The 13496-nt window shown below is 38.0% G+C and overlaps 1 protein-coding gene across 1 annotated transcript; it reads right to left on the bottom strand.

The window, feature by feature from the left end:
* Positions 1–2577: 2577 nt before the first annotated feature.
* On the bottom strand, positions 2578–13357 carry LOC149050524 (uncharacterized). The gene is made up of 12 exons (XM_089198076.1): positions 13264–13357; positions 11754–12278; positions 11081–11189; positions 10699–10821; positions 9267–9327; positions 8103–9073; positions 7208–7300; positions 6200–6292; positions 5003–5176; positions 4782–4879; positions 4027–4160; positions 2578–3016 (listed from the first exon to the last, which is right to left on the bottom strand). The coding sequence occupies exons 1-12, from the start codon at positions 13329–13331 to the stop codon at positions 2967–2969; spliced, it is 2499 nt and encodes an 832-aa protein (XP_089054202.1). The 5' UTR covers positions 13332–13357; the 3' UTR covers positions 2578–2966.
* Positions 13358–13496: the final 139 nt, after the last annotated feature.

Here is a 13496-nt window from a genome sequence, read left to right on the forward strand (position 1 = left end):
ATAAACATCGAAAAACTACAGAAGCGAATGAAAAATAAATTTTCAAATATTGCATATCAATTTAGATGGAGCATTGGAGATGATTTTAAAATAAATATTTCTACAAAATCCAACCATGGCTGTTGAAAGCAATCACAGTGGTGAATCAGACACTAGAAGGATATGCATTACGTTTCTGGAAAAAATTTTTTCGGCCAAAATATATTGACCTTGTACGAAGCGTTTAAAGTTGCAGTGTTTACCGTTATGTTGCTACTTCAGCGAAACACTTCTCTGTTGCCAATACGTTCATGGATAGCTTGGTAAATGTCACTTTAGATATTTCTAGGCGCTCAAATATCATCCTAAATAGAATGATATGGTATAAACAGAGAAAGAAAGATGAAAAATAGGTAGAAAAAGAAAATAATTTACATTTACCATCTGCTGAAGTGAGTTGAATCTTGGAAATGTTATCGCTTGGCAGCACTCATTTCTCCAAACTACGGTGGAATCCAAGCAACTGCTTAGAACATAAGTTAAAAAAAACAACTCTTCCGCGCCAGAAATCCTGAAGTGAAACAGTTTTATATTATTGCCATGAATGATGATGATTCCAGGTGACAGTTAGCCTCAGATAGTGTCCATTTAGTACTTTGGTGGGCTGCATGTATTTCGTTACATTCCAACGGACGTTACGGGTCAGTACTTACAGGGGTCAGCGGACGTAAAAATAGAAACAACCAGGTAATCATGGCGGATGCCTGTGCTTCGTCAAAAGAGGATATCCTGGACTGCGGATCCTCACGTGGTCGCACGGAGACAGTGTTTCTGTGTGAATGTCGAGATGATGTAACTACACATCTAAAAATTGTTTTTTGCAAACCTGAAAGAATACGAGGTTATCCAGCAAAGGGCTGACCTCGACCTATTCCGTATGACGTATTAAGTCAACGGTTCCTTGCGAAGCCAAACACCGCGTAACACAACGCGTGACGCTTTCATGAATAAATACATATGTGTCCGAGAATTAATCTTTCGTCTTTTTCTAGATGTGAACTTTTTTGGGACGCCTTAACTACATTACTTAATTGCAAGCGCAACAACCTCAAGGAACCTCACCCCAGCACCCCAGGGTTGTAAGGTTTAAAGAGACACTTACCACGCTATCCATGGACGCATTGGCAACAGAAAAGTGTTTTGGTTGTTTTTACTTAGAATGCGCGGAAATCTGCTGATATATCGAAAACTGTCCTTTTCCCGTCTTCTTTAGGGCGACCTATGGAAACCTCATGGAGAGATACAGCGTCACGCCATCGCGACACAGTACATGTTTATGACAAATGACCGGTGTGAGGACAGTTTTATGTAGATCAGCCGACTTTAACATGTTTCAAATGACATACAAGTATAACAGTGTCTCTTCAGAGGATTTTGGTTTGCTCAAATTCCCATGAAAGAAGGTGCAGCACTCGGTATCTGGATGATATGCTCACGATTTGAGGTATATGTTTGTAGTTACGTGGAGTAGTCCTCCATAAAGGTTGATCAATTTTTTTCTAAAGATGACAACCAGAGGCAAGATTTCTCTTCGGGATATTGCTCATAAGATAACATTCTTTCAAAGCCTCGCACGTTTCATTTGTCTGAAACGTTTGTTGTTTAGAACATTAGATGTAAACATCGCCAAATTAGACAATATCTAATTTTGAGCTTCGTTTGCGAATTGCCCCTATGGAAAGTAGAGGCAGGCCCGCAGAGATTTTTGCATATTTAAAAACTAGAATATTATAACCAGCTAAGTGGGTAGTTTCAGTTCCCGAATCAGTATAATTTTGGAGAAATTTAGATAAACGTTCTCCCTGTTTTACCCGACAACAAAAATGACCGAAACTGTACCGAGATAAATAATCTATTGGTGTGTTCACATTCACTTCCAGGGAAAATTAAATTTATCAAAGTGAAGACGAATGATGTCACTATGTATGGTAGGAGGGCCAATTTGTAATGTTGTATTTAACTTGAGATAGAAAAATAAATATTTCTCTCTTTTTTTTTTTTTTTGCGACGTTTTTTTCTGAAAATGAGGACATAAGCCTCGAACAAGCAGCCGTTGTTACCATGGCAACAAGAGTGCTGCAACCTTTAAAAGGGCATTTTTATGCATCCCCCTGAGTACCTACCTGCATGCAAAATTTGAATTGGGGTTGAAGATATATAATAGATTATCGAGACGTCATTGATATCGGGTTCAATTAAGGCCACAAAAACAAAACTTTGCAATTGAAAAGTGGATTTTGCGTACCTGTGGCCAACTTCATCTTAAATCGCTCTTGAAGCTGGTGAAGACATGATTTGTATTCTCCGTTGACTTGAAAATTTCTCCTTGTTTAGGAACAATTCCCTCCTTTTTGTAAAGGTTTTGCCACTGGTGATATTACGAGAAGTATTGACCAGTTACGTGGTTGATCTATCAGCAATTTGAAATAACTCATGTCTGCTGGTCTGTGTACATCAAGTGCAATCTAGTTAGGAACCGTTCCTCCACAAAAGTAAAATTGTGATATGTTATAAGCAGAATCATTTGACAGCCAAACATGTTATTGAAAATCTTTATTATATAAAATGTGAATAACACAATGCATTTTGTTGTATTTCAATATTAGAAAAATATCTAATAGAACAGAGAGTATCAGTGCAAAAAAATAGCATAACTGCTTTTTTTTTTCACGAGACAAAACATTTAAGAAAAAAGGCTCAAATTTGTCCATTTTGAGGAAAACAATTTATCAGAAGATAATCGGTCTGCGATACTGACACTCCGTTCATAAGCGCCAAATTCATAAGTGAGGAAATAAAAGAGAACAAGGATACAAGCTTGAAATTTAAGTCAGTATTATAGAGAATACAAATGAAGTAAACGTAATTAAATGCCACCAAGTTCAGCCAGCCAGCATCTCGACGTATTATTTTCTTCTAATGATACATTACAGTTGGGTTGTAAAGCCGGACTCTGTTCCAGTCTCCTTTCTGGTTCCTGTTTAGTGTCGGGTAAAAATAGAAAATTGTATTCTTTAATCATTAATGATATTGATAATTAACAATTCTGGCTCTGCCTCAAACATTTGTGTAATACACTCTTTAAAGGTTCCATCGTCATATTATCTTGAAGACTAGACGCCTACAGTCGTTTACCCGGGCTACTTATGTGTGACACAGAAAGAATATCTTCACAGTTGCCTCGCTTTCATGATTGTGGAGGAATACCACAGACCGTCAAGCAATGCAGACTTACACACTTTCGACATCGTCGATAGATAGATAGATAGATAGATAGAGAGATAGGAAACTGAAACCTAGACTCGGCCTACCTGCGTAGCCCGAGTAATAAACCATGCTAGAGTGTAACGCAAATGTGTTAGTTGCATAGTTAGACGGGAATGTTTTGTGGAAGAGGAGGTCTTTGGGATTTAAGAAACCGCCTTTTCGAGCTTAGACCGTGACGCTAATTTTGAAGAGGGAGAGAGAGGTAGTAATGCAATTGAAATGTGAAATAAGATCTTCATTTTTGAGAAAAGAAAAGGAACTTGGGTATAAAGCGGATTCCCATAATCAAGGGAAAAAGGGGAAAGTCTGGACTTGTTCTGCTTCTCAGTTGCTGACACTCTAACTATGTGAACGGTGAATCACAAGACTGCAATATTTCGTTGAGGGAGTACGTAATATTTTTTTACCAAATTGCAATTTTTTGTTTAATTCTACTTCCCTCTCCTAGGGAGGTGAGCCTTTATTACATGATTCTTTATAAAATAATTCAAATAGTACGCGCGCTCTGATTGGCCATAAAACCATTTTACATGAGCGTATGTAAACACAGTTTTCGTTCCTCTTTCATTAGTTATTTTATAAAAGAAATTTAAAATGGTTTACGTGTTTACATAGCCTGATGTAAACATGGAAACCATTTTACATTTCTTCATTGGAGTTCGCCCATCTACAACTACACGCACGAATACACCTTAAGTCACCTAAAAAACTGTATCTCACCTTTTTTCCCGCGGACGGTTTGGTTAACTTGAAAAACTATTACAAGCAGCAAGCTAAAAGTAGCGAGTGAGCTAGGTACCAATGAGAACACATTTTGTACGTAACTCCCACACTCTTGGCAATCGGCAGATGTACTAGGAAAAAAAAAACGAACCATTCCAAATGTTTACCCTTTGGAAAGTCTTTCTAGAGAGAATAACTCTCTTTTAATACCCGTATTGACGTCGATACCTGAGTTATAAAAAAGCTATTTTATCATTTTGAACATTTTTTTTCGCTTTCGTAATTCTTCTAAATAGCTCATGGGCGTAATTACTTTTTCTGAAGAAAATTCCACCTTTCTAATGAAAATTCCACTCAAAATTTATCGTGAAGTTTTGTCGCCTTCTTCCATTTCGCGAAAATATCCCATTGATTTCAACGCTCCTGGAACGCATTTTAAGCCCCGTAAAATGCTGGTAGAATTTATTGTTGAACAGGATGAAAGAAGGAGCCTGGTAGGGATGAAGGATGAACAGAATAAAAAGGCGTTGAATAACAAGAAGTACAAAGAGTCAAGAAGAAGAACATATATAAAACCGGAAAAAATTAAAATGCGAAAGAAAATGGAAGAAGAAAGAAACTAAGGAAGACCAAAGAACAACGAAGAAAAGAAAAATAAACAGGCTGGGAAGTCATATTTTGTCAAAGAAATCACTTCATATTTTACAATGATGAAAATAATTCTTATCTCAAAACAAAAAGTCCAAATTTACCTTCCTTTAGGAAATAAAACCTGTATGACGATATAAAGAGTTCCTGAGGTCAGATTGGAGATGGTACCTACGACAGAAATCACCAAACCAGAGCTGCCCTGCAGGAAAATTGATTTAACAAAAAGGATTAGTTTTAAACGTCATTAAAGCAAAACTGGATTTGTACAGTTGTCATAATGAAAATGAAGATGTTAAACGAAATAAAGAGTTTTCCAACTTACTTTGTTGTCTCCGATAAGTTCTGTTGCAAAGCCAAGCGCATTAACAAACATGGCAGAGGACCCAAACCCTAGTAGAACGACGGCCGGGTAAGTGAACACTTTTGTTGACTGGGTAATACGCAGAAACCACATACACGATCCAGTCACCGTCAGAGCAGCCACAATGAAGGACCACTAAAACAGGACGAGGAGTTTCAGAATATGGCTAATATCTGTATCATTAAATCATTACACTTCCAGTTTTTTGATTGCTTAACTCAGTTCTGGACATCAGCTTATATACCGAATAACCTTAATTGGAAAATAATCACCTAAGCTTTGCTGAGCTGGATTTAGTTGCTTTTGGCTGCAAGAGAACGATTCTCCGGAGCAATAGAAATTAATTAAAAAGAAATACTAGTCAATGTGATCTCGGTAACGATAAAAAAAGCTCAAATAAAACTACGACATGACACTATTAGTACGTAACGTTAACGTTTTTGAAAAAATTGCAGCTGAATTCATGGATTTATGGTATAGAAAAAGTATAGCCACGGCAGGAAAAAACAGCTTGTTACCTTGAAAATTTCAAGTCAGGATGACTCACAAATTTTCCCCCCTCTGTCTAAACCTTTAGTTACAAAAGCTCAGTTGCTTATGAGTAGCCATGATATTAGTTTCTCTCGTCCGCTACCACACAGCAAAACATTTGAGAGTATGCAAAAAGCTTCTTGATAAGCTTGAATTAAGATTTAGAGATTAAACCTTGAACCAAACGATCGTCTCAATACGTTTGTAACTATAGTTTGTACATTCGGAGCAAGAAATATCGGGTTCAGCAAATCTAAACGAGAGTTTCCTCGCTCGCCTCATTTTCGGTTCCGTGACTGAAAAACAACAATTGGACTAACTGCGCACAACTTTAACGCTTTTTGACTAGCTGGAACCGACAAACACTGTCTAATGCTTGTCTCGGATGAATTATCACACGTGCCTCGGCGAGAACGTTTTTCTGATTTTAAATTAATTTATTTTGAGTAGGTAGTCAGATCCAACTTCTTAGCATTTTGATTTCATTCACCTCCGGCTTGTTGGCGCTTGAGACCAGATGCAAAAAGGGTAATTAAATTGCTATTCGGCTATCAACTTCTAATCTTGTCCACGATCATAGCTTACATAAGAAAATTACCTGAAAATAGTTTTCTTTCTTTTCATTACCTTTTTTCCTACTTTTCCAGAGAGCTTCCTTGATATTTGAGTGGACAATGTGGCGCTCACTAACAATATCAATGGCAGATTGGCAATCGCTTCCTTCAAAAAAAGCACAAACGTCTGAGGTTTTAGAAATTAAAAGCTTTCTCAGGGGGTCGGATTGATTGTTTTGCTGTCATGAAAAGCAATCTGTCGAGTCACTGATTCTCCTATATATACCAATCGGATACGTGCAACTTAATTCCCCCACAAGAGGAACCAGTCTTCCTTTGGTAGAACTTCGACCTGAAACCTGAAGGAGGTTTGTAGTCATCATGAGGATTATTTTTCACTCTTTGGTAATGCCTAAACCAGCATCAACTCGTCCTTACTTTGTAATTTTCCGTTCCTAGTATAAGTAAGGCATTGGCAGGGTAAGTTTCTTGGCTATAAAGTATAGAGTATAAACGCTAACAGGAAAGCGATTCGCGATTTTTAACTCGTAGTCCACCCTAAATATTTATTTGCTACAACTACTCCATTTTTCAATTCTTTCATATGTTTAATTAATTAAGTGGTGGTCTTTTAGTCTGTCTGCATACCTGCCCGTCTTTCTTTCCGTCTATATGTCTATCTGCCGATGTCTGTCTGTCTGTCTGTCTGTCTGTCTGCCCGTCTGTTTATCTATCTGTCTGTCTGTCTTACAATCTGTCTACCTGTCTGCCGTGTGTGCCTACCTGTCTGTCTGTCTACCAGTCGCACTGTCTACCTGTCTGTCTGTCGTGTGTGTCTGCCTGTCTGTCCGTCTGTCTAGCTGATTGTGTGCCGGTCTGTCTTTGTGCCTATCTATCTCTTCTTCCGTCTTACTGTAAAGTTGGCTAATTGACGGTGAAGGAGGAAGGTAGGAAACGAGAATGGACGAGTAACCAGGTAATTAGTTAACCATTACAGAAGATCGAGTATAACTTTTAGTATCTTTCAATCCCATAAAATAAATCCACGAAAGAAATTCCTCAAAAGTTTGCTGGTACATACTTTTTCAAATTTCAGTTTGTCAGTCAGGAGTAAGGGCAGGTAAGCGTAAAACACATCCTGTGAACCCTTTGTACACGCGTAAATAATTGCGACCTGTAAAATAAGAGAAGTAATCTGCATTCGTGAAAAATCGCATCCAACCGTTCCAGAAATCTACTCATTACAGTAAACTAATTTACAATGTATTACCTGCACTTAAGTTTCTTATATAACGTAATTATGAAAATCCGGTGTATGTAGAAATGTTTTACTCACCACGGTTTTAGATTCCAAAGAGTATCCTAACTGTTCAAACTTTGCCTTCAGAGGTGGGAGACTATGGTTCCACCGTTTTGAAAGCAGCTCAGTAACCCGGCCGCTTACGCGAAAATGTAACGCGCGGCTCACAAATAGTGGCTACATTGATTATTGCAAAAACACCAAAGTTTTTGTTATTTAAAAATTTACTTTTTTTCAGAACTCTTAACTATGCATAGAAATCGTCATGGAGAGGAAAACATGAAGTCTGAGACTTATTCACGTCACAGGTAAGAGGCCAAACGATGCGGGACGGGAGTCAGATTTTCAGCACCTTTACAGACAATTTTCGAGAAGTTAGGTTACCTTTTGAAATCTCATGGTCGGTGTCATAATCTGTCCAAAACATTGTAATGGTGGAGAGAAAAATTAATGTGGTTCCTGGTGTGTGTTTCTCCCAGGATCATTTGCAATAGGCTCGCTTGAATTTCTTACAACAAACTACAAATTATATTCCTTCATTTTTTAGTGTGAAAGCTGAAGATTACATTGCATGTACACATGAGGATTCGAATTACATACGAGCAAAAATCAAAATTAGCCAGGAAAGAACGAGAGAGTTTTAGAGACCTTTCAATTATACCCGAAATTAAGTTACCTTGTACAAATGAGGATCTTTGAGCCAGGTTCTCGCTGCCTTTGGTTTTGGTGGTTGAGCGGATTCAATATCAGAAGTAACAGATGGTACAGCTTTTCCCTCATCTCGGCAAACATCCTGAGAATTTTGGTTAAGCTGTGTTTCTTTTGTGTCGAATCCTTGATTGTCAAGACCAGAGTTCAGTTTGTGAACTTGGTTGTACACTTCTGACTTTTGTTGTCCATTTTCCAATACTCCCTGGCCATCCTCTTCGCTTATGTCATATACGGGTCTGCCATTGCTTGGCTTCGCATCATTTTCCTTTGTAGAATCTTCTTGTTTTGTCATGAGTCTATCAAAGATGCTCATCCTGAAGCTTACTTTTTGCTCTTTAGACAATGTCTTAACGGACGTTGGTGGTTGAGCGGATTCAATATCAGAAGCAACAGATGGCACAGCTTTTCCCTCATCCTGGCTAACATCTTGAGAATGTTGGTTAAACTGTGTTTCTTTTGTATCGAATCCTTGATTGTCAAGACCAAAGTTCAGTTTGTGACCTTGGTTGTATTCTTCTGACTTTTGTTGTCCATTTTCCGTTACTCCCTGACCATCCTCTTCGCTTACGTCATTTACGGGTCTGCCATTGCTTGGCTTCGCATCGTTTTCTTTTGTAAAATCTTCTTGTTTTGTCATGAGTCTATCAAAGATGCTCATCCTAAAGCTTACTTTTCGCTCTTTAGGCAATGTCTTAACGAACGTCAAGTCGTTCTCACTTGTGACTGCCATCGGCACAACAGCCATATTCGGTGCAGGATCGTAAATTTGTTTTTCTAAGGTCTTATTTTCAGTAGCTTCCCTGGTATCATTTCCTGCAAATATGGCTTCCAAAAAATTTTGGGAAAAACTCTTTTCTCCAACAGGACCGGTTTGTTCTTCAAATAATCGTCGACTGTGAATGACTCTATCTCGAATATTTTCCTCTCGCTGCTGATCTATGGGCAGTAAAAAACAGAGACGGCGTCATATATCAATTTTAAAAGATGATTACAAAAAAAGAAATCTCATAGCAGCTGAAAAGCTGTTGAATTAAGAAAATGTTTTAGGGAGTAGAATGAAAGGAAACTTTGCTGTAAACAAAGCAAGTGAGTTGTTACACGGTATTAAAAATGATGAATAAGAACTTACGCCTGTCAAAATACACCAATGACTGTAAGACAACAGGTAATGGTATGAAGGGGGTTTTTCTCTGCAACAAATGTAAGCGGTACATTAATTGAAAAAAGATCACCAGAGATGAAAACAGAGATTAAAAACGTTTAATAGTTAGTTAAATATAGCGCATATTTTCCCCCAAAATTCAGTAGACGTATTCATGATAACGTGCAGTCCCTACTCCAGTAAGGTGGTTAACAGTGACAGTGGGGGTCATTTCTGTGGTGAAAAGATCCCTTCTCCGATGCAGTCAAGATTCGAAATTCGGTCAGTACGGATCGAATAATTTTTTTCAAATATGATTATACCCAACTTTAACATTTACGTGCAATAAAAGACCTCGAAAAGTATAGGTAGCCACATGATTTTGAGTGAAATTTAGATAAACCAGCACTCGTTTTTCAAAGGCAAAAAGTTAACTCTGTTTCCTTTTTAGTCGTGTTTATTTTGTGTCATGGCTGAATGGTTCGGCCGCTTGCCTTTACGTTGTTGCCAGAAAAGTCGGGGTTTTCTAGAAAGAACCTGCTTCGAGCTTTTAAACTTACTTTTATCGAGCATTTGTTTGACTTCTCAGTTAGGTATCGTTTTAATAGCAGTAATCAGAAAACAGCTTTAATGGCAGTAATCAGTACATAAAGGCCATCACGCTCGTAATATTCCCCGTCTTTCTTTTTACGAACTGTGGCGTAAACTCCACGCGAATTTTCCTTATGGCCTTCAATACTTTCGTTACGACCGTTTTTGGTGCCCAAGACTTCCATACGTTTAGCCAATTGTTTGTGCTATGTTGGGTGTTTCATTCTTAGAACTCTCCTTTAAATCCTAAATTAAAACCTTCAACTTTCTCTCGACCTGTCTGCCATTTTGTTTTCATGTGCTATCGCGACTTACCAGTCAATCAATTTAATTTCAATTTGGTTGCATATTATTCAAAGGGAAGCGATGAACACATGTCCATTTTATCTGTGTTTATTCAAGAAAGGTATTTCCTTCTCTGTCTCCTTTTTTAAAGTAGACAAATGAAAGTTTAATCGTTTTTCTCATGATGTGAGGCGAGCGTGGCCTAGTGGTTAGGGCGCTGCACTTGTAAGCCGGAGGTCCCGGGTTCAAGTCCTCCTCCCTGCCACTATGTTGATTTGTCTTCGGTGGCCCCGAATTCAACTCCTGCACGCTTTGTAAATAGCCAACTGGTCTGCCTCCTACCAGTTGGGGTTTTTAACGAGTTTCTGTTCATTTACGATATTTGTTTCCTCATTTACAGTGTCCCCAATTAGCACAGCAGTGCTAAATACGCTGACACTTAAATAAAGTTATTATTATTATTATTATTATTATTATTATGTAGAGTCAGGCTAATCAATTGCATTAATCGCAACGTTTCGACGGCTAGTCTTCCAAAATTTACCATATAATCTGCAATTAACCTAGACCGCCTCTTTTTCCCTGAATCGTCTGAAGGTTCTTTGGTTCCAAAATGGAAAATGGCAGAGCAAATCAGTCCTAATCCTGTCAAGATCAGGGTTATCACCTATAGATGAACAGAAATCAGAACTGCAGTTAAGTAAGTTCAGTGATAGACTCAAGAAAGATAAAGTTGTCTCAAGCGATAACCCTAAATGGACATAAGCCCATCAACCACAAGCTGAAAGCTCGGATACCCCTTGGTACTCTGTGTCTCAGCTGAAGGAACAGGAAGCTATACAGGAAGAAAGTAAGTAGACAAAGAAATAACAGTGGAATAATAATAGCCAGTGGCAGCACTAGAATCATGTGGGGTTACTAATTACCATAAAATCCATTGAGCTTTCTTTTGTTAACTGATCACGGCTATCTTGTCCAAGAATTAGCCATGCCACAAGGTAGGAAACGATGCCAGTTAGGTACATGAAACCAGTTCTGTTGAGAAGAGGTCAACTACAAGTGAGTTTTGAAAAATGTTAACACTCTGTAGAGACAAGAACAGCCTCAGGATTTACTTATAAGTTATTACGTGTAGCTGTTTCGGAAAGGAAATCAACTTCGACAAATATATAAATCTACTAACGATTTGTCCGAAGTAAGATCTTGGGAAAGCTTTAGACCGAAATGCAGACATACTAACTAAACCGGGAAGTCATGCATGATTTATATAACCATCATCGTTATGCTTATATAATTTAATAATAATAATAATTTATTGACTATGGCACAAATTATTATTATTATTATTTGTTATTATTTTTATTACTATTATCATTATTATCATTACCATAATTGTTTTACCCAAACCATGTACAATCGTGACGAGGGCTGTGCACTTCGCCCGAATTTATTTGACTGACAGCCAGACCAAAAAGACCAAAATTGGTTTTGACCCAATCTGACACTGAGGCTAATTAAGACTTTCAGCTAGAGTATAGTCAACTTGTATTAACATGGATATGAGCATATAGGTGTAGCGATCGAAAGAGTTTCACCAACCTCAAAGCAGTAAGTTTGGCGGCCTCACTTTGATCCTTTGCCAAAACCGGAATAATCGACAGGTGCGATATGTCAACGAAGTTGATGGAAAATGAGATTACGGTGGCGATGGAAAAGTAATACAACAACACCACCCACTCGCTGGTTCCACTGCCACAAACTAAACATTGGCTGAAAAATAGCGGAACACCGATTGTAGCTGCGATAGTTCCAAACAAATGCCACGATTTTTTCTTTCCAAGCCTGCGTGACAGAACCGGAATCTTAACCTTATCACATAAAAAACCTGCTATTGGAGCAAATATTAATGCACCGGCAAAAAGACTGTAGAGAGTAATCAAGCCGGCATTGGTTGCAGAAATGCCAACAACTCTCATGAGAAAAATCATTCGGAATGACTGCAACAAGCGGCGAGTGACATCATTAATCACATGCCCCACTCCACAGGAAAATTGCTGCAGATGAGATATGCCTCTCACAGGATTTTTCTCGATCTCCACGTTCATATCCGCAAACACCAACAGCCTAAAAAGGAATCAAGGGTGAGAAAAATAAAAGCAAAGAAGGATGTACTGATAGCAGGAGTAGTAACACTAAATTTTGGGTCAACTTTTCAAACCGGGTAACCTGTACTATTTCAGCTATGACAGCTTGAGATCATTTCTCCAGATTATTTCATTAAATCCAGAAATTACAAAGCACAACTAAGGGCCCAAGAGGACTGAAAGAAAACAAAATCTAAACTTGATATTCCCTTAAACCTTGCCTACATTTCCAGGAATTTTATAGGGTTGTTAAAGGTAACAGATGAGAAATATGAATAGGCCTTAATACGCGAGTCGGACTGGCTCCGCCACAAAACCAAATTGATTCAATCCAGTTCCAATCATTTAACCCTATTTTGTCTTACTCAATTATTTGATTGATTAATTTGCTCTAATTTACCTACTTTTTGTAATGAGCCTCGCGCTCCAAACCCATTTTATTTTGAGCAGATAATTAACCTTTCCTTTATTTTCTCATTTTCGCTACCTCGGAGCATCAAATGTAACGTAATACATTATTCTGATATCTATGATTGTAGGTATAATAATTACAAAATGGTTAGGTCCTCTATTTATGATGTTGAGGGACCGGGTGATGTTCAACTTTGCCTATGATCATTTCGGCAATCAGCTGGGATGAAACCAATTTTCGACCTCACAGTTTTATCATGATAGTTTAGCCACAGAATTTTTGGTTTTCAAAGCATATCATCTTTTTGTAAGTCGCTGCTCGGCTGAGAAGAAAGCGAGAATAAAAAGTTCTAAAATCTTTATCCACATTCAATAGCATGTCTGGTCAAAGGGAAATACTTGCCGATATCAAAAGCGTGATATAACGCGATATAGCATGCTTAATTTGCAATTACAGAACACAAGACGATTCCTGCCTCGAAATGCACGTTAGAAAACATTAATCGAACGCTTTTAACTAATATTTAATTTCAAGTAACAATCACCATACTTACGAGAAGGCTAATGATCCTTGTGAAAGTTCTAAAGTGGAGTGAAAGGGAAAATGTTTAAATTTTATCATTACATGGTGACAAGAGAAGATATTTATACTTTCTTGATGGTAATTATGAATTGTTCAAAACTGAATTGCGTCAAATAGGTCAGGAAGGAGGATCATTTTTCATTTGAAGTAATCTGTGCATCGCGTTGCTACAACAAAGGCTGAACATTTCATGGCCCTTGTAGG

This window comes from Pocillopora damicornis, chromosome 2 (genome assembly GCF_964200805.1).
Source record: "Pocillopora damicornis chromosome 2, jaPocDami1.2, whole genome shotgun sequence".
Lineage (NCBI taxonomy): Eukaryota > Metazoa > Cnidaria > Anthozoa > Scleractinia > Pocilloporidae > Pocillopora > Pocillopora damicornis.